This window comes from Agelaius phoeniceus, chromosome 9 (genome assembly GCF_051311805.1).
Source record: "Agelaius phoeniceus isolate bAgePho1 chromosome 9, bAgePho1.hap1, whole genome shotgun sequence".
Classification (NCBI taxonomy): Eukaryota; Metazoa; Chordata; class Aves; order Passeriformes; family Icteridae; genus Agelaius; species Agelaius phoeniceus.
Genome location: NC_135273.1, coordinates 20,628,435 through 20,649,841, shown reverse-complemented (window position 1 = coordinate 20,649,841; position 21,407 = coordinate 20,628,435). Strand labels below are relative to the sequence as shown.

The window sequence follows — 21,407 nt, the reverse complement described above, 5'->3', positions numbered from 1 at the left end:
GATGAAGGGGTTGCTGTCTCTGGAAGAGGAGTAGTGGGGCTGGCAGTGGGGAAGGCACTATCCATGGCTACCTTTGCAGTGAGTTTCCTCTTCAGTCCCCCCTTGGCTCTGGTACATCCAGAGTGTCTGGTGTTTATTGCTGATGAGTTCAGCATTAAGGATTTGTGTTTCTGCCAGGAGCATGGTCCAGAGCCCAGGCTGTTTACTATGGATGCCAGAACTGAAAAATGTGGGAAGAGGGAGGAGTATGTGCAGGAGAGGCCTTTTGTGTTTCTCTTCAGAGTTTAACTGAAGAGTGTCTTGTTAAGCCAGGAACAGAATTGTGTTTTTAAGTTACTGGGTTAGCAGCATGTGCTTTCATGTTTCTTTATTCTAGAAGAACTCTTAACTTCTAGAAGTTAAGAGAAGAGGGAAGTTAATCCCTTTAACATGTAGAGGAAATGGGAAAGATAGAAAAAATTAGTCCTAGCATCTCACACCTGGAAAACAGTAGAGCATTGGTACAAGACTGTTTGAGGAATGGTAAAGAATCTGTCTGCATGTGTCTTTGGATATTTCCCCTCCTGTTGTCTCTTTGCTAATCTGCCTCTCTTCTAAAAGGATTATTGTTACAGGAAGTCTTGTCTGTTGCTTGTGCAGAAAATCCTCTTGCATCCCCTTTTATTTGTGTCTTGTAATTTGTACAGGTTGATCTGTGGGTAGACCTGTGTGTTTCCCTGTTGTCTGAGGTGTCTGAGTCATCTTTGTGTGTAAATGCATTTCATGGGCTCTCCAGCTCTTTATAAACACAGTATGGTGCATGAACCAAGTACACCACAGACCAGGTTTCTTTCTACAGTCCTAGGATGCAGTCAGGGCTGTGGGAGGGCAGTGTATGCCCTGCAGAGCTACAATCAGGGAAGGAGGCTGGGTGGGCAGGCTGCACCAGGGAACACAGATCAGCATTACATAGTGCTGGGCTGCAGGGAGGGACTCTCAGCTGAATTTGCTCTAATGTTGTAGAATGTGGTTTTAGCTGCCTTCTGTCCACAAAGATGAATGTGAGGTTGTGGGAAAACTGCAGAAAGTGTGAAAAATATTGCTTCCCTGCTTGTCTCTGGGATGTTCCCAGAACATATGGTGGTACTATTTTGCTTCTCTGATGGTGGCTTTTTTTTCCCACTTCAAGGATGTCCCATTTGGCGTATTTGTTAAGTTGCAGAATCCTTTACTCCTTCTGAAGTGTTGTAAGGCCGTAACAGTTTCTTGTTTTCAGCAGTTGTTGTGTGAGATGCCTTCATGCATGCGTGGTATGAATGCTGGATCCCTTTTGACCCCATAGTCACATTGTTCTCCTTCTCACTTGCATGGAGAATCAAGCTAGCCTTTGTCATGCCTTGAAGGTGGCAAGAACTTACTTGTCTTGCAGTCTTGCAATGCTTTAATATGTGTACACTCAGAAAAGAGACTGTTGCAGGGTGGATGAGTTGCTTTGCCCACATTTATGTGTGCACATTGAAACACTTTGTTTTGATACATGACATTCAGAAAACCTCTGCATGAGGGTCTTCCAATGTTCTTGGCTTCTGAGAGCTGGAATGAAAACAAAATTGTAATCTAGCTTTATACTTGCATTAGAGAGTAGAATTTAGGAAACCAATTCAAAGATTCTAGTAAGCTTATATGGGGTGCCACCTCCGTTGGGAGGAGATCCTGTAGTCATTTGCACCAACTCAGCTAATATTGTGTAGTTAATCCATGTCTGTATGGTCTTGTAGAGAAAGCAGAGTGGAAAATGTGGTTGACATAAAATTTGAACAGTTGCTTAGGTATTGCAAAAACCTTTTTTGCCTAATGTTGCTGCTTCTAGGGAGACTGAGCACTCTGTGCAAGTTGGTCAGTATGTGTTTGGGAATTTCAGCAGTCATGTCAGCATTGTCTTAGGACTTGCCTTTTCTCTAGGCCTCATCTTTGCTGCACCTAAAACCCCTGTGCCCAGTCCCAGAAGGTAGCTGCTTAGGAGAGCCATAGCTTGTGTTGGTGCAGTAGTTGTCTTGCATGCTGTTTACAGAAGCTGATACAACTGAATACATTCTTCATAAGTAGACAAGAAATGGTTTGTATCTGTTGAAGTTGTAGATGGGGTCTTGCTGTTGACAGTCATGGTTAATGCACCACTTTGCTATAATAGATGAAGCAGCTCCTTCATCACTCCCAAGTAGGCATTTGTTGTGGGCTCTCTGTGTGTGCTTATCATTCTCAGTTTCATTGGTAGTGCTAGTTGTTCAAGTTGAGCACAGCAGAGCATCTTTATCTTTCAATTAGGAAATTCAGCCTAGTTCCCCATCTCTTTTGCCATTCTTCCTTTTTTTTTCAGTTTTCAGATGCTGCCTTTTGCACTTTTAGCTACCCAGCTATCCCCAGAGAAACTGTGAATAACAGTAATTAAAAGGCTTCTGTATTATCAGCACCCCCTTTATAAACCACATCTGTTATGTGAATGGCTGTACTTACAGGTGCAGCCTTTATCCTGCTGCAAAAATCAGAAAGGTTTCTTTTCCCCTGTAACTGCTGACACTTTTGGGTGGGGTCATAGTGTGTGAGTGGGGGATTGACAGAGAAGCTCTAAATTACCATTTCAGACTTGGTCTTCTTGATGTGGTGAAAGTGGTAGTATTTTGCCTGAATAGGTGAACAATAGATAGGATAGATGACCCTCTGCTATCAGGATGAATTTGATGAGTGACTTGTCCTGTTTTCCAGGTCTCTTGCTGCTAGAGAGGAATTAGCAGGATGATTGTCCTTCTGAAGTTTTGTGCATTTTTAAGAGAATTGGGAGAGGGGGAGAGAGAGAAGATAGTCTTGAAACCAAAATGTGATCTACTTCTGCTTTTCTCCACAGCTGCCAAAAGCTTGCTGAACAAGAAGTCAGATGGAGTGAAGGTAAGTTCTTGCTTTGCCATTCACTGTCTCTCCCACCATCTGAACAGAAGGCAGCCAGTCTCTCTGGTGCCTGTCCCTTTCCAGGGTAAAAACACAGCCCTGTGTCTTGTTATGGAACCCTGGGTGGGATCTTAGTGTCCCTTACATGCATAACTAGCTAAGTGCACTGTTGCAGCAGCAGGAATTCCTTTTCCCCTTTCTGTGATGTATGGAGAACTGGTCAGCACTGGATTAGAAAGACCAAGGACTTGCTCAGTTGTTACACATGCCTCTGACAAGTCTGTTCTGTTCAGTGCTTCTGACTGTGAAAATTGCATAGAGCAATTGTGAATGACTGATGATACAGCCAGCAGACCCCATGGAAGTTTCTTGGTCTACTCACTTGGACAGATGCTGAAGGCTGAGCTGGGAAGAAGGGTGGAGAAGGAGGAGCCTCCAAATGTTCATATTTGGACAGAACGGAAACTAAGGATTGTGTAAAAAGTTCAATTCATGTGCCTGAAGTTGAGGCACTCTCCTGTTCCCCTCTGAAGGGAATTATTTTTTCCCCACTTCAGTGTCACTCTTTGTGTTGCATGGTCATCCTTTATTTCTGGAGATCACACAGGCCCTTGCCAAGGCTCTGTTGTTGCAGGCAGCAGCCCTTTATTGTCTGGTACTGGAGGAGAGACAATTATAGGCTAGAGCATGGTCCTCCCCTAACTGTTCTTAAGGATAATTGTCCTCCACATGGAAAAGAAGAGTTGGATTCATTTGCTTGCATTTTCCTTTGAAGACCAGACCTTTCTCCACAGCTGTTAGGTGGAACAGTTCATCTCCTGGTTTAGCACTGTGGCAGTCTTCATTCTCCCTCTGCTGGGGGGCTGACATTCACACTGTAGGACCAGCACACTTGTTCTCTCCTGCTCTATGAGCCCTTTTCCATTTTAATGAGGCTTTGTTCCCAGAGGGCTCACAGTACAAGCAGGGTGCTGAAAAAAGAGGTGTTTTCAGAAGAGTTGTGTTTGTTTTTGGGACTGCTCTAATAAAACATGTATTCTTACAGTTCTGCAGTATTCTGCCCTATTGACATCCAGGTTTTGGGGTTTGTTTATTTTTGGATCAAAATGCTCTGTGAAAATGCTGTTCCTGCCCTAAGATTCTTGTCTTTGGTATGTGCCCGCAAGAGTGAGATTTTGGCCATTGCACCAGCCTGCCTCTTGTACAGACATGCATTGAACACATGCACACTAGTACAGCAAGTGTGTTAGAGTTGTTGCATCTGTTGATATTTAAAATATTACAGTAGAATTCCAGTGGAATAAGAATGGATTATCCCTAATGTTGTGAAATGAGAGCCAACAGGTGCTTGCTTCAAAATCTCAATGAGGCAGGGGAGAAGTAATTGGAAAAACAGCAGGTATCAACATGTCTACAAAGTTTTGCTACCCATCTAGATAAAAAGTGGCTTTCTTCTTAGGATTCTTGATTTCTAACGAGCTTTCAGGGAGTGTCACATCTTGGGTTAAAATATTCAAAAAATGGGCAAAGGATGTACACGTAAATCTTGAGGCACAACTTCCTGGTAATGTAGTTACAAGGAGAGCCTGTATGTTAGAACCTTCCAGCTCCATAGAAAGCTTGTGGTGTTTGGTTCATGGAGTACACAATGTCTTCCTCTGTGAAAAGAATAATTCTGGATTTACTTTTCTTCATCCCTTTGCAGTGTATGTTGCTCCTCGAATGTGTAATTGAATACTTGGATAAAGTGGAAGGTATATTAGAGAGCATAGCATTCTCTGTTCATGGTGAATGAGATTGTCCTCAGGAAACCACTGCTTCTGCAGGACACTGGAGACCTGCAGTCAAGAGTCCATGCAGCTTCCTCCCTCCAAAGGGTTACAGCAGTCTGGCTTTGCAGTGTGAGCCTTGGTGTTGTTCATGAGGTGCATTGCTCATGATCACCCTGGGCTGAGGCCCCCCAGGACAGGTGTTTAAGCTTCCCATTTTCCCTAAATGGTGTCTATCTTCAGGTATGGATTTTGAGTCCTCATTTCTGTAAGTGTTAAAAACACAGAAATAAATAATGTGTTTCTTATTAAAACTCCTGTTTTGAGTTACTCTTGTGCTCAATAATACAGACTTTTAAAAGTACAAGTTGTTTTCCCCCAGTGCTAAGCTTGGACAAGACAGAGAATACATAGTACTCTGTGTGTGTTAGTAGGACATCCTTAACACTTCTGTTGTAGAATTTCTGTGTCTACATGCTTATCTCTTTCTTTGCCCTACTGTAATGGGTGCTGCATCCCATTTGAAATGTAGTCTTTTACCACGTCCATTTGCTTGTTGGAGCAGTACTGGCCCGTGGACTGCTGAGGACAGGCTTTGTGCTGGTCACTGTCTGGTTGGTGGCCTCACCATTGTGACCACCATACTTGTCACATGTTGCTCCTTATGCAGGGAATGTGTAATTTTAGCTCCACTCACTTTCTCACCCTGTAGAGTTCTGACAAACAACTTGTGCCAGTGTCTGGTTGAGGTAAGAGCATCTGGTGTTACTTGTGGCTAACAACGATTTTCTGCCCATTGCAGTAGTGCAGAGCACAAATACCATGGCTTGAACACCAACCAGATTTTCAGCTTTTTCACTCCCACTTCCTATGTAAATTATTCTACATCCAGTGCAGGTTTAGAACAAGCACTGCATGCTGTACTTCTAACTGGAGTCTGCTGCTGACCACATGCCATCTGGTTAGGCTGTTTCTCATGTTTCCTCCAGATAAGAAGACTGGTTTGTTTGATTGTAGAGTTTTCTGTTTGTCTCTTACAACGTTCTTGGAAATCAACTCTTGATGGAGATTTGAGAGGAAATATGTTTCAGTTTCTTCATTGGTTTTATCTGATCCAGGGTGACTATGCACCATAAGACTGTTGTCACAGATATCCACAAAGTAGATAAGAATTGAAAGAGTATTTCTTCCACAAATAGATTATTACACTAGTGAAAAACTTAAAGGCTTTAAAGACATTGAGAAAAAAGCACCACCAGTTTGTGTTTATTTACTCTCTGTTCAAGGTAACTTTCCCTTTTTTTTGGCTGGTATTCAGAGCTGACCGTGCTAGAATTCCACATTGTTTGACAAGGATAGTAGGAATTTCTATTACATAGTATTACACAAGCTTGAGTGAGACATACACATCTTTCTTGAGTTTTATTCCAAATAACTCCATGAAAATGTGTGTTGGTGAATTTCTGATGCAAAGTACAGCATGTACTTGCTAACTTAGCATAAATGAGAGAGGAATGCTTTGATAGTCATACATGGTGATAGGAGGAACTAGCGTGAGTTGTGTTGAGCTGATACTAAAAAAAAAAGCACAATTATTGTTTCTCTAGCAATAGGTTCAAATCCTTTGCTGAAGAAAGTTTAGCACTAAAGCAATGAGGATGCATGCATTTTACTTGGATCAGACCATTTTGGAAGGCAGTGGGAGAAGTTTAAATCAGGAGGGGAGGACAGGAAAGAAACTCGTTTTTTAAATCCCAATACTAGTGTGTCCACACTGGGGTTGTTTTGATAAATTTCCATAGAAATGACTGCCCCCTCCAGCAAATTCCATTCCAAATTTTATTTGAAGCATTCCTGGTTTTCATTTTGCACTGTTGCTTCTATTTCAAGTACTAATTCTGCTAATTGGTAGATATTTCATCAGCTTGGCACTTGAGAACTTTTCCATTATCTTAAATAATGAATGATTTAAACTGCCTTGAATCTTAAATTCTGCCTGCTCACCAAACCTTTGTGGTGCTGCACTCACTTTTTTCAAGCAGAATTTGGATCCAAGCTGTTGGAGTAGGAGCAGGAAGGGCCAAGTTTTCTCCCCAAGGAATATGGTTTTCTGCTTTCAAATCCAGAAAGTGAGGCTAGAAGATCCTGAGTGACGAGTTGCAGAGCCCCTGTAAGATACCACCTATCTTGTGGTCATCTCTGTAGGTCCCAGGTATTTTTTTAAGATTCTAAATTTATGAGCAATGTTGTGCATCTACCATTAAAAAATTTACTTTAGATACTTTCAAATCAGATTTATTTGCTTTCTTGTTCCCCTTTATGACTGTATGACTGTTATGTGGAGTTGCCATCTACTGCAAGGTGAGAGGGGTTAAGGAGTGGGCTGGGGTAAACACCTGGATGAAGATTAAGGACACTTTATGCTTATGCTGAGTGTCCTTCCTCTAAGCTTGTCGGGGTCTGGGCTCCCTGTAGTGAGTGTTACAGTCCTACTGCTGATTTTTTTTTTTTTTTTTTTTTTTTTTTTTTTTTTTTTTTTTTTTTTTGTCTCTGGGTAGCACTTCAAAGAGTCATGTTCCCTTTTTTCCAAAGGTCCAAAGGGGTATTTTACTTCCTGCTGGTGTGAGAAGTTGTGTGTGTTGCCAGTTCTAGCAGGGCCTGTAAGACCCATTTCTATAATCAGAATTTTTTAATGCACTAAGTCTTATTTTCAGTTAAGCATGTAATGGTAATTATTTTTTAATTGATCCTTCTCTAATTTCTTTGTCAGTTTCTTTTTTTCTTTGCTGTTTACTTCTGACCACTTGGGTTTGTGACAACGATTTATAAAATTATATCAATAATGTTCTTCAGGCCCCCTGTAACATTATGTGGATAGTAAATTGTGGAGCATGCTGTGGGGTGCAGGAGATTTTAACAGCATTCACTTGCAATGCTTTGCCAAGTCAGTTGATTTTCTACCTTGTCTTTCTGCCATATGCACTCTGTTTTCTTTCCCAGTAAAAGCTGAATAGCACAGCTGAAAGCAGAACTCGACTGAAAGAGGAAAAATCCATTCATTTGGTTTAACAAGGTTAATGTTCTAAAATCTGCCCTATATGTTACATAACTGCAAAGAGGTACCAAATGCCATTTGTTCTGCTGTTTGTAAGAAATATTGCAGTAAGTGTACATGTTATGCCTGATGAGTACCACTTTGCCTGTCCTTTGCCCAGTAAAGAGTATATGGGGAAGGAAGGATGCTCTGTAAATTGGCATGGCTGCTGGGAAGCAGTTGGTGAAAGCATGCCTTAAACAGAGAAGGCACAGTAGCAAGGTAAAGCAACTATAAAATCTGCAAGAGTCAAGTAACATTCACACAGTGGCCAACAGGAGTTAATGCTCCTATCTGTGTATCTGGACTTGTTATAATCTTAAAGCCATACTGTTTAAAGTGTAACTGATTGTTTTGGTGAAGCTAAACGGGGAGAGCCCAAGTTCATCTGAACAGCAGAGTTTTGTGCTGAACTGTGTTATGCAAGACACCTGGGGAGTGCTTTAGATCTGTCTGAGTGCTGACATCCAGTAGCACATTATATCCATCTTTGATGCAGTCAGTTTTTTCACTGCATTGTTGTAATGCCTGGAAACACCAGCTGAGATCAAGGGTCCAGTGTGCTTAGCTAGTGGTGGCTAAGCAGAAAATCCCTGCCTCTTAGCTTACAATTTAAATAGACAAGCTGACAAAAGGGCAAGAGAGAAGATGGATTGACAAAGATTAAATTATTTGCTCAGCATCACACAAAAGGGCTAAAGTAGAAGTAGAAATAGGGCCTCAAATTTGCTGGTTCAAGATGACTCTCACTATGATGATCTGCTTTTAGTTCAATATTTTTTTCCTACCTTAAGTTCTGAAATGACTATACTCTCCATAGGAATATGAGTTCCTGCAAGCATGATATTTTAACATAAATACTGTCAGTATCAGACTGGGGGAAAACTGCATGTAGAAAATGGAAACACAGAAAGCTGTCATAAAAATAAAATAGCCATGTTAAGTTCCTGGGACTATGAATGGGACCTTGCTTGGAATCACTCTGCTTCTTATAGTATGTTTTAGTATGTGCTGTGGAATGATTTACACTCACCATTTCTAGTATTGCTGCCATGCTGAAGAGAAAGTGATTCTTCAGATTGTCTTCTGTCACCTGCTGACTTCTGTTGATTGTTACCTAAAGCAAGACTGTTCTTTAAGTTTCACTGTAGAGAATCTGCTCCTCTTTGAGAGATGAACACCTAAATTCACACACATAATAAAAACAGAACTGTAACAAATATTCATCCCTAGGTTTGTTGTCTGTAATCCTTTGGGAGAGTGTTTTGTCACTCAGGTGTAGGGAAACTCTCTAAGTGATCAGTGAGGTGCTTTGCCATAGGCTGTGTCTGTCTTTAACAAGTTTTTTTCATTCCCTGGGACATCTCTGCCCTGCCTAGTAGTTCTTAGAGGGTTCTGTGTTATAGAAGGGAAAGAGAACTCTATAGCTAAACTTCTGTTATCTTATTTACTTTGCTAAGTTGCAGTCACTTTACAAGAAGAACAAAAAGGTTTGCTCACTCAGCTAGTCACCTTGGGAAGGTAACAATAGATGGTTCTGATGCAGCTGTTAAGATGTACTGGGAGATGGATCTGGTTTAGTAACTTCCTTGTATATGATTTGACTTAATAAATTTTGATGCTTTAGCACTTCCTGCCAGTGTCTCATGTTGGCATTATCTAACCTGTCTTTTATTTTCATAGTACTTTGATGCTCTGGTCCTAACACAGACATCACTCCTTGCCCTTTTCATACTGCCAACCTAGCTTTTGTTCCCTGTGTTATTATAGTAGCCAGGAATAATGTCCTTTCTGGGATTTCTACACTACATCATGCCCTGTAATAGACTAACACTGTTTTAAATTTAGCTTGTACTCTAATTAAGTTCTGATCTGCAGAGGGTTCTGTTTCCTCCTGTGTCAGTGTTACTTGTGCCTCTGTGTAGGAGGGTGTTTGTTTTCCACATGGTTTAGTTGATTCTTTTCCTATTGAACCTTATGCTTGTATCTTAACATTTTCTGTCCCTTTTTTCTTTTGTAACTTACTGGAAGTCTGTATGAATTTCAAATGAGATTGTCTTTCTTAGGGACGGGTTTACCTCAGTATCCATATAGTTCCTTTTTGTCTGCTGCAACTTACAGGATGCATTAAAAGTAAAACCAGTAGTTTTTCATTGTTGTGAATTTCCACAAATTCCCTGTTGTGATGGGGTACAAGGATCTCTCTGAGTTGATGGCAGTCTAAGGATTATATCCATGTACTGGTAGTAGATGCTATTTTAGTTCTACCTTGAGGAAAAGCCCGTGGAGAAGCTAAATTGTCCTGAAAGAAATGAGAGGAAACACAAATTTGTACACCATGTAATGACAAGCCCTGTGTTACGCCTCCATGAAATGGAAGATTTGTGAGCCAAATGGTGATCAGATCAGAGTCTATCTGTTCTGGAATTAAAGATCAGATGAGGCAGAAGCTTTGCTAGTTTGAGTCTGTTCATGCAGTGCCTATGTGACTGTGGACTGTATAGTGGGATAGGAATGTGGTTCTGGGTATGAGGTGAACATGGGCACTTCTGCTTCCAAACACATGCCAGTGTTTGTGTGTGATTGAGCAGCTCTGATGCAAGGACAGCAGGGATGAAGGCAATCTTCAAGGTAAGAGCTCTGAAGACTCAGTAAGTGTATGGAGTGGGGAGCCACAGCTCCGTGGCCTGTTCTGTGTTCACAGGCTGCTCCAGGGGGTGCTGTGGTAGTGTGCAGGAGTCCAGAGCTACAGAACTGAGCCCACACCATCGTGGGTTTTGACTGGCACGAGGTGTACTGTGCTATACCACTCTGTGGGCTAGACTGTAGTAAGCAGCAGAGAAATAGCCTAGATAGTACCAAAGGAGGAGGGGAGATGGAACATGCACATGGAGACAGTAAGGGGAAGGCATAGCATTGTAATGCTGAATGACCTGCCAGGCTCAGCTTGAACTGGATGACTCCAAGAGTTTAGTGAAAAAGGAGGGAACTGCATGCTGAGCCTCATTTACTGGAGAGTGCAATTTGGTGTGAAGGTGTTTTTGAAGATGACTGAAAATGCCATTAAACAAGAGTAGAGTCCAAGAAGGTTGAGTAGTGTTTGAACCTGTTTGTTCTTCTCCCAATATCTGAGTGCAAAGTGCTCTAGCTGTTGAGTGCTTCTGTCTTACTTTGTTTGAGCATTACCTCTCCAATCAGGCCCAAATTCAATGTGAGGGAGCCTTTCTCCTCCCCATGCTATGCACACAAGTTCCCTCTTCTTTCGTCCGTCCCTGTGTGCCTTTCTGTTGTGGCCTCCTCCCTACCCTGTAGTTTGAGTTGCAAACACACTCTGCATTCTCCAAATGTGAACACACAGGGGGTTTCTGCCTACCTCTTCAGTTTGGCTGGGGAAGCTGCCCCATTTTCTGAGGTGGGAGAGCACAGAGAGACACCCCCTTCTATCCCATATCTTGTGCACATATATTGCTCTCTCTTCTTCTCCCCTTATATCAGTGTGTGGGGCACCTATATTCTGACCTCAGTGTTTGAGGAGATGGGGGTCTTCAGCCCTGCCCTTTCCTCTGGTGTGTAGTTGTGTGCTTTAATGGTGACTTTTCTCTCTGTTCCTTTTTTCCGTGTCTGTGCATTTCTGCTGCTGCTTATACCTGCCTCAGGGGAGCATTATTGGCAGGGGGGCCCTTGCTGGCACACTAATGTGTGAATAGTTTCTGTGCTTTTCTTCTCATCTCCTCTCTTCCCTTCTCTTTCCCTCTCTCAATGATGTGTCCAGAAAAGGAAGTCGAGCTCCAGTGTGCATTTGATGGTGAGCACCTCCCGTAAGCTGCCTGCGATTCGTGCCTCCGCCATTCTCCATGCCATGCACGCTCGGCTTGTGCTCATCACCCTACATAGCATGTCCGTGCCAGGGGGTGGCCGGGGGGGTCAGTGTGCACCCAGGGGTCCATGTTCTCACAAAAAGGGCTCTATGATCCTCTGGCCACATACAGCTCCCATTTTGTGCAGAAAATCCAGCTGCTGGCAACTCAGTTTGACTTTGTGTGCTCTGAGTGTGAAATGAAAAAAGACAGTGGTCTCCTGGGCTCAGCAGAGCAGGTGTGTGCCTTCCTGGACAGGAGGCTTTGTCATTCTGTTGCAGAGGTGCCAAAAAGAGGAACAGGTGCTTTGCCTGGTGTTGGTGCTGCCATCCTTGATAGGAGTCTTGCAGTGTAGAACAAACTGGGAGTCACTCCAAATGTGGCAGAGACTGATGGGGCTCCACTGTTCAGATGAAATGTGTGGGCACAGCACCACTGCGCAGCTCAGAGCTGCCTGGTCACTTCTATTTTTAGCATACTTACTGAAAAGGTTTGTTCAGAGCCTTTATAATCCAAAACTTCCTTTTGTCCCGATCTTGTTTATGTATCCCAGCATGACCAAATACCCAGTAACTGCCCCCCTGTCCTGTTCATTTCCTTTTTCATCCATCAAGGTGTTTGACATTTATAGAATTTGTTTAAAAAATAGTCAAATCCACTCTCAAGGGTTCAAAGAGGAAATTGGCCAGTGTCATATTGTCAGAAGTCATACACGGCCCAATGACACACTTTGACACCAAGATATGAACAGTAACCAAAGGACAAGAATTAGTTATTGTATTATCTCCTATGCACAGAAAAATAACAGAAAGGATTTCTCCCATTTCAGATAGAGGTGGGAATGTTACAGTACCAAGACAGCAGAATAATTGTTTTTTCATTACTACCTGGAAGATATTTCTCCTCTTCCTCCTTCAATGACACCTTAAAACTGTGTAAAAAAAAACCCACAAAAAAAGTAATCCCAAAGTACTGCTTTGAAAATCTGAAGTGAGTGACTAACTTTTCACCAGCCCTGCCTTTTATGTGGGGCAGAAGTTCACTTTGCCTTTCTTGCCCTTCTGCCAGCAATACTTAAATTTGCCTACTGCCAGCAATACTTAAATTCTCTTTGCATATTGTTTTAAAGCAGTTGGGATATGTAAAGCATGTAAGCGTCAGCCTCTGAAAATATGGAAGCAGTGAAAGTGGCTGAATAACCAGACACGGCCCATGTATTGGTAGTTTCTTTTAGTTGGCTATGTGTGTGTGTCCCTACGATATGAGCACTGGTCTGTTTTCTTTCTCTTGCACCCTCTGTTTTGCTCGTGCCTGTCTGTCTGTCTGTCTGTCTCTTGTCGAGCTCAGGAAATGTTGCCAACTGCTGTGCCAAAACGAATTGTGTTACAGATCTTAAGAAGGACCTAGCACCTTTTTTAGGTGAATGGGCCTCTTTTAACTTGAGTTGTATAGAATTACCAAGGACTGTGCCCTGGCCAGTGACTGATGCTGGCTGGCAGCAGGGGGGAAGGAGGGGTAAGAGTTGGCTGTGCTGCCTGCACCTCTGGGAAGGAAAGGCTGGCTTGTTCCAGGGAAGAGCACGTGGTTAGATGGCCACAGGATGTGTGTGCAGGAAGCTCAATATGTCAGATACCTTCCTTCACCTGAGAAAGAGCTGTGAAAAACATGCAGGCTAAGCTGCCTCCAATTTCATTGGGACACTATCCTGCAGTAAAATGCTATCCAATTCTGGACTAGCAAACTTGGTTGTCCTTCAGCCCACTGGCTGGGGAAGAATATTGTGGGTGAGCTGGGTGCTCAGTGCAGACTGGAGGGTAGGCTGTGTGCTTTGAGTGTGTGGGGCTTTGCACTTTATAAGGCAACATAACACTCCTAACAGGCTGTTGTCAACTTTTTATTTGGAACAGTGGCTTTGTGGATGTTTGTTTAGGTTTTGGTCGTTTTGTTGGGTTTTTTTCTCATTTGGCCTTTTAGTTATAAAGCCTTCCAAACCAGTGGAATTATTTTTGTATAGCTTCTTCCGTGCTAATTTTATCTTCTTATCCCAGTGGGATAAGAAAAATGGGTTACCTTCCTCTCACTGGAAGAGGTTTGGAAGATAGATCTCTGCATTAGGATGACTGTTTCTGAAGAAGTACAAGAGCCTCAGTGCTGTGTGGAGAGGTGGACCATTGTCAGAAGTTTGTGCCATAAAATAGCTTGGGATTAACTTTTTCAGGTTGATCTACAGTGACCTGTCATCTCTTCTGCCATCAGGCTGGAAAGACATGCATAAAACAAAACTCTTGGAAGGCCAGAGTCTTAGGACAATGCAGGGATGTATAGAAAGAGGCAGCAAACCATAATTTCTGCGGTATTTCTCCTTTCTTAAGTTGGAGTTTGAGTGTAAATGTTTGGGATTTTTCCCCACAGACTTCCAAAGAGTTCATTTCTGCCTCTCTTTCTTGTACTTCCTCCCCCCTCCATGTGCCCCATCTTCCTCTTTTGTTTCTCCTCTCTCCCTCTCCAAAATGGATAGTTAAGCCAAGACCTGTTGCTTGTGAAGAAAAGCTGAATTAGTAGGTGTTTGTTAAGTCTCGGTCTTATAAGATCTGTCACTGGTTGACATAATTATACCTTTGGCAGATGTTTTCCAGCTTAGCATTTCACTTTTCAATTCTTTGTGGTGTTTGTGGTGTGGTGATGAGGGCCTGATGTTTTGCAGTATGAGTTTGCACTCCCTGAGTGGGATAGAGAGCCACTGCAATGAGGGCATACACTACTGTGAGCTCCCATCAGGTGCCCTGATCTGTAAACTGAGGAGTGTGAGTGAGGCTCCTGCAGAGGCAATTTTGACCTTGCTGCTGGCGTTCAGTGGCAAAAGAGACGTAGCCTGGTGTGGGGGGTCACACGTGGGCTGGATTTGTGGGCTAGGAACCCTGTACTTATGGATAGGTTTGGCTTCCTACAAACATAGACTTGGTTCATTCCTGACATACATGACTCAATGGGACAATTCTTTTCAGCAAGCTGGTGATGGCCTCACTGTTGTGCTGTATGAATGCAGAAAATGGAGATTTTATTCTTCTGCTACAGCTACAAGAGAGTCTGAAGAGGGGAAAGATGAAAAGCTGCTGGGCATCATCCAGAGAACTTCCTACTTGTGGAACTCTATGGCCTTTTCCTTATGTCCCAGTCCCATTCCTTTCAATATTTTGGTCCTGAAGTCTCTTTGTTCAGGTTACAACAGGGATACAACGTATCATACATTACTTTTTCTCTACCTTTTCTAGGCTTACCATGCTTTTACTTGGCTCAATAGATTCTCTGGAACTCTCACCTAGAACTGTTTCTGTACACTTTGGGACACCTCAGACTTGACTCCCATTTGTGCCCTGTTAGAGACCATGACTGCTGTGTGTTTCTCACTTTTGTAGTCTCTTTCTCTCAGGACAGCTGCCATGTCTCATTTTCCTTGACCAGATATTTTTTGTTAGTGCTCATTGCAGGATTCTCCCCACCCCTTTGGGCTGCTGCCTTTTTGCCTTCTGTTTTCCTTCCTTATAGCTCTAGCAGTCCATTTGCATTTGAATTTTGGTACAGCCCTTACAACTTCTATTGCCTCTGAGGGAAGGATGATGTCCAGCAACTGGGGCAGGACTCCTCCTTCCTCCCTCTTCTTGGTGACTGAGATTGTGGGGAGGGTCGGGTCTGAGGAGAGATGGTGGGGGTTGAAGCAATACTGTCATTTTCTTGCTGCCTCTGCTGCCCAGCATGGAAACTAAAACCATGTTTTTCTGTCTCAGCCACAGAGCAACAACAAAACCAGTATAGTAAGCACTGCAAAAGAAACACCCCCAGTGCAGACGTCCATGGTATCTTCCCCAAACGCTATTTTTTTTCCTGTTTGGTTTAGTTTTGATTCTGTCCTCTCCCCTTCTCCTCCCAAACCCCTTCCCGAGTGCTGCTTGTGCCACTCTGTTTCAGCTTATGTTTTGGCTTCGTTCTGTCTGTGTCCCTGTGCTGCTGTGGGGCCTGATCACAGCCTCACAGGCTTTGGGATGGGGGTGCTGAGCAGAGCTGTGGTTGGATGTGGGGATCGCAGCTTGCCTGGACTTCCCCGTGTGCCACCCCTGTATAGTTCTGTGTGTCCCGTTCATCTGTTCCTGCTGGCTTTGGGGAGGATGGTTTTGAAGAAGAGAGTGTCAAGCTCCATCCACTCTCCAACACTCAGGAAATGGAGGATGGACTTCAGGACACCAGAGAGGAAAGGGCAGACAAAGGGTTTTTAGAAGAATCCTTTGCTGGCCTATTTGGCCTGCTCAGTTGAGTGGCTGATCTCCTGCAGCTCACAGACTTGCTGGGCTGGCACTTTCTGTTTGGCCTGTGTGCAAGCTCTGCAGTGCCAGCACAGTGCCAGTGCCAAGTCCATTGAATGGCACAGCTTGGGTGTGTGGCCTGCCTCAGTACCCATGGAGTCAGGCAGCAGGGCAGCGGGTGGCAGAGGCAGATGGAAGAGTGTGCAGCACTGCCCAGCACTGTCCCTGATGCCCTTGCTGAGCCACCCAGCAACAACAGCAGTGGGAGGAGATGGTGCAAGATCCTGAAGTCTTGTCCTGGTAATGAAGGGATGAGTGCAGGAGCTAGTTAGCACCCATAGGCCTGGTAGCTGCTCTTTGTTGTCTGTCTCTGGAGAGTTGGATTTGGCATTTCTGGGGCATGGGACGTGGGATTTGGTGTTGGGTTTTTTTTTGTTGGAGAATGAAGGATTCTTGGGACACTTCATAATTTTCTGCTTTCCTTTCACTATCTTTTTCATTATGTTTTTGATATGGAGAGAGCCTTTCTAAATTATTAAATATTATTATTATTGAAATTGGAGCTCATTTCAGAGGCTTTTAGAAAAATGTGCCTTTTTTCACAGTTCCTTAGCAACTCCTCTCTGAGAGGCATTGAGGTGGTCTGGCTCATCCTATTTTTATTATGAAAATTATGAATGTCCCTTTTTTAGGGTAAAATACCCAGCAACCTTTCCAAAAAACTGGGAGACAAAGGCCCCAGCCCAGTATTATCCTTTCTTTCCCCTTTCCTCTTCTGAAGCATTTTCGAGTGAGGATGCTGTTGAGGGGTCATTACCTCATGAATGGCTGCAGACGGTGCAGACTGGCTGCTTGGTTGCCCCCTGGTGTCTGTGGCAGCCTGGTTCACTGGAAGCGAATTGGGAATTAGGGGCAGTTGCAGGGAAGCTGGGGGCTTTGTCTCCTTGTGACTGTAGCTTTTAGTGCAGCCTCTCTCTTAATGAAACCCGTGCAGGAAGTGTGTGCGCACGCACGCAGGCACACGTGTGCTGTTTGGAGTTTGTGGTTTGATTTGACTTTTTTTAATGTCAGTCTCCTTTTCTCCACTTGCTGGGGAGTGAAGGTAAATTAGAGAATGCTTTGGAACTAGAGTTTAATGATTCTTCCATCCTTTCCTAGGAGCCTCAAACAACTGTTGTCCATAATGCTACAGATGGCATAAAGGTAAGGGATAGGAGTGTTGTTAGAAAAACCTCTGCTACTCTCTTGTTCCTGTCTTCATGTGTCTTAATTCAGTTTCTACTTTTCCAATGTCTGGTTTGTAGCATGCTCCTGAATACTGCTGACAATAGGAGGGTTGTGTTATATGGCTGTGGATCTCTGGAAGAGGCTGAGTAAAAACAACTGTTCAGATAGTAACATGTCTTTCCTATTGTGGTGTATAACTACCACTCTCTTTCATATGTGGGATGGAAGAGGAGAGATAGGCACTTAGGCAATTATTTTTTTTTTCTTCTACAAATGGACACTTCCTCTGAGAAAGCCTAGGAATCCTTCTTTAGCTTCTTGTGGCTATTCTTCCAAACAGAAGCAACTATCATTAGATTTAATTTGACAGAGTTTGGTAACTTCCACACTTGTAGAAGTTCTGGGTTAAGAGCTCGAACATGCAAAAGCTGAGCAGAGATGCTGTTATGTTATGCTTTGTATTTGGCCTGCTTACATTCAAATCTTCCTTGTATCATCCTCTCCCTTCCATCCCTGCCAACGTTTTTGTGCTTTTACCCATCTTTCTCACAAAGAAATCAAACTACTTGCTCATTCTCCCAAGTGCTGATGCCTGGTAATGCTCTGTTCTGCCGTGCAGGGTTCCACAGAGAGCTGTAACACCACAACTGAAGATGAGGATCTGAAAGGTAGGTATTTTGCCTGTAATTTCTAATACAGCTAAGTGTAGGCAAGGGATTCTAGAGATTCAATCATTGCCTTGAACTAGCTTCCCAGATTTCTGTGTCTGACTCAGTTCATAAATTCGCCATGACGCTGTCATTCCTGTCACAGTGGGACCATGCACTGGGGAACCATCTGACTTGGCCTCTGCGGTATATAAACACTGAGCTAATTTGTTTTTGTCTCAGAGTTGGAATTCTTTTCTTGCATATATCATAATCTGTTCATCTCCAGTCCATTTCTAGGTGTGGAAAATCCCTACCAGTCCCTTGAGGTTTGAACTCTGCTTGTGTGTTTCTGCTTCCCTGTAGATTGCAGAGAGTTGAAACATCTCTGTCACTACTCAGACTCCCTTTTCACCCCTTTCTGGGAATGTCTTCCATGACATGCAATGACTTTCCTTGTTATTTTTTCTCTTTGGGTCTATATTTTTTTAAGATGAAGATCATTCTCGGCCTGTTGTCCTTGACTGAGATATCAGTAGAGGAAGAGGCCAAGAGGAGATTTCATATATTTCAGTGACCATATCATAAATATCCTGTGCTTGTAAACCTCTGAAATGAAGGAGCTCCAAGTTCCATATCTGCTCATGTTGTTTGAGCAGCTATTTTTTGCCTAACCTCCCTAATGAAGATGAGCAGACATCTTCCTGAATAAACAAGTTTGAGATGGGTGAAGGTAGTTTGCATTCTGAGACAAATGTGTTAATAACTTGCATTTTGAGGCAGAGGTATTCTCATTCTCCATGTAGTTTATCTGAGTTTCATATCCAGGGAAAAAGCAGTGCTGACCCTGTGATGTAGCAGCAATGTCACCTCTGTCATTGGGGTAATTCCTGATGCTTTTCCTGTGGCTTGTCACAAGCTGCTGGCTCCTCTTTTGAGGAATCACAGGGAGCAGAAACACACGCCAGTGAGTGAATGAGCTCTGCAATACAGATTGTTTGAGATAAGACCTGGCCTCATTATAGGACAGTGTTCTAGCTCCCACCTTTTTGCCAAAGAGTAAGCTGTGGGTTAGGAATCTAGCTTTGAGTGACGGGAACTGGATGAGTTTCATAGTGCAGTTATAAATTTGATTTATCCGCTCTTCTGGATAGCCATCCAGAATGGGTATTTGTCCAGAACCTTGTCTCCTGTGGCACTTTTTATTCTGGAGAGGTTCCATGGTTGAGCTAGCTGAGCCAATGGGTGTTGTAAGTCAGGAATACAAATGCTGCAAGGAAAAGAAGTCTAGGACTGCAACAGAAGGTGGGTAGGAAGGAAGGCAGCTGGTCAGTGTACAGAGTTGTATATGGCTACATTGCTACAGATCAAAACTGTGTTTTGGGTTTTTTTGGCAGAGGTTAGAAAATTTTGTTATGATTTAATAGAAGGGAGCATTTGAATGGTGATTGGGAGGGAAAGAGTTTGCACAGTAGTGGTTTGTGCTGTGGCCAGCTCTGGTAATTTTAGTCCTCCAGTTTTAAGTGTAGCTGTGTTCACCAGTGTTCTTTTTCCATTCCTGCCCTTCCACATTTTAAGATAAGCAAGTACTTGGGCAAAACTAAGTAGACCAAAAGGTTTGGGAGTGTTGAAGTTCTCAGTGTTCTGCATAGCCATGACTCTCGGAAAAGGGAAGTGCTTGTGCAGTTCCTCTGCCAGCTTCTTGTTTTAAATAGACACCAGGATACACAGATCAGCTCTGCTGTGCTGTAGGGGACATTATCTTTATCCATCAGTGACAGTGGCCTCAGGGATATGTTGTTTCCACTGTGGTGAGGCTAAAGGCAGTGTGTGTCGTCGTTCTTCCTCCGCCCCCCTGCCCTTGTGTCATTCTAAATTGCACAGCAGGTTCATGTTGTCGAGCTGTCTACTTGGCTTTGCCCTGGAGGATACTCCTGCATGTTTTGTGCCCAGCATTGTGGTTTCTTTAATGTTCTCCTATTTACTTTCTCTTTTTTTATTTACTGAACTTGCGTGTTTTGTTTGTGTTTGTGTTTTAATTCCCTGCCATGCTAGCTCCCCCTCTCTCCACCGGGGACGGCAGCTCAGTGCTTGAAGGACGGAGGCACAGTGAGAGCAAAACACAGACTGAGTCCATGCAGTCCCAGCTTTCTCTCTGTTTCTCAGCCAGTAAGTCCAGGGGTGCAGTGCTTCACAGCATCTTTTTCTCACCCCTTCCTCCACCCTTCCCATTTCTCCTTACCTCAACTTCCTTCCAATGTGTTGATTTTCCATTTCCAGTGTTCCAGAATACAAAGAAATCATCTCCCTTCCTGCAAAATACCCTCCTTTGCACACTGAAATTTTCCAAACATTTCCTTCCCTTTCTGAAAAAAAAAAAAACAACCAAAAACCAGAACCTCATCCTAGCTAATTTCATTCCCTTGCTTTCATCTGGATGAAATGTGGAGTTCTGTGCAGAGACACTGCCTTTTGGGGTTTCCTTGGGCAAGTCACTGCATCTCTTATTTTTTCTTGTGGTAAATGGGGTCAGTGGTGCAGGTCTGCTTATGTGCTTATGGAGGGGATGCATGAGACTGAATTCAGTCGCACTGCTCAGAACTTCTGAGAACTTCTGACATGGATGATGCTCAGAAGTACCAAAGGAACAAAAACCATTTTTTTCAGACTACTTTAAGGTGCTTTGAAAGGGAGGCTGTGGCTCCTGAAAGACCCCAAAGCATTTTTAATCCATTATCAGGTGCTTTGAGTGAAAATTCTGGAATAATGTTGGCTCTGAAGAGCATTTGTCTGTCACGAGCTTTACCTTGTGTGTTTGTCTTTAGCTCACTTAGCTGGTACTATGGTTAGTCTATGAGTTATGGTTAGTTCTGCCTGATAGCTCCTGAACTTGCTATCTCTGTAGAGGAGCCTGTGGCTGAAAAACTCCAAAAAATGCATATGAAAAAGGCTGTTGGTTGGAGAAAATCTAGGTGTAATTCACAGCCTTTCTCCTACACACATACTGTACTAGCTGCCTGACTTTAAAGCAACAGTAGAAGGATCTTTAGTGTGAGCTGGGAGCATCTGGAATATTTGATTCTGTTCAGGTCAGTCTAGGAAGGAAGAACCAGGTGTGTCCTCTTCTATCTTTTCCCGTGGCATTTCCCTGGTTTTCTACACACAGCACCAGTATCTCGTATACTGCAGCAGTTGGAGTGTCTCTGTTTGTAGCTCAAAGTATGAAGTAGCTCAAAGGATTTCAGACCGCTGGTTTGTAAGGTGCAATAGGAAAGGTGTTTTGCCTAGCCAGAATAGAAGGGAAATGATCTCTTCTGAAGTTCTTTTTGCTGTGAGCTGTCCATCACTGCTCTCTTATTAATTCCTTCCTCTTGCTCATAGCAAGGCCCTGCTTGGTACACTGAGGAGTGCTGAATCACCTCTCTGCCAAGTGGGTCAGTGTTCTCCCACTTTGCTTCCCTCCAAGTTGAGATGTGCAGTGATTTGGATATCCCTGCTTTCTTTAACCCCATCTTGTACTTGCCCTTGTGCTGCTGTCACTACTCCGACCACTGTTTTAGGTCACCCTCAAACTTCCTCCAGCACTGGTGCAA

At 43.4% G+C, this 21,407-nt stretch overlaps 1 protein-coding gene across 21 annotated transcripts in view; it reads left to right on the top strand.

Moving 5' to 3' along the window:
* CAMK2G (calcium/calmodulin dependent protein kinase II gamma) overlaps positions 1-21,407 on the top strand; it is a 118,451-nt gene that overhangs the window by 86,967 nt on the left and 10,077 nt on the right. For 4 of the 21 annotated variants that reach the window (XM_077183221.1, XM_077183222.1, XM_077183223.1 and 1 more), the window contains 6 exons: positions 2,882-2,922; positions 11,558-11,590; positions 15,428-15,496; positions 17,099-17,143; positions 17,787-17,835; positions 19,870-19,983. In XM_077183221.1, coding sequence (XP_077039336.1) covers positions 2,882-2,922; positions 11,558-11,590; positions 15,428-15,496; positions 17,099-17,143; positions 17,787-17,835; positions 19,870-19,983 — 351 coding nt within the window. The remainder of the gene's footprint in view (positions 1-2,881; positions 2,923-11,557; positions 11,591-15,427; positions 15,497-17,098; positions 17,144-17,786; positions 17,836-19,869; positions 19,984-21,407) is intronic. The other 17 variants (XM_054637665.2, XM_054637669.2, XM_054637670.2 and 14 more) reach the window with 8 other exon arrangements.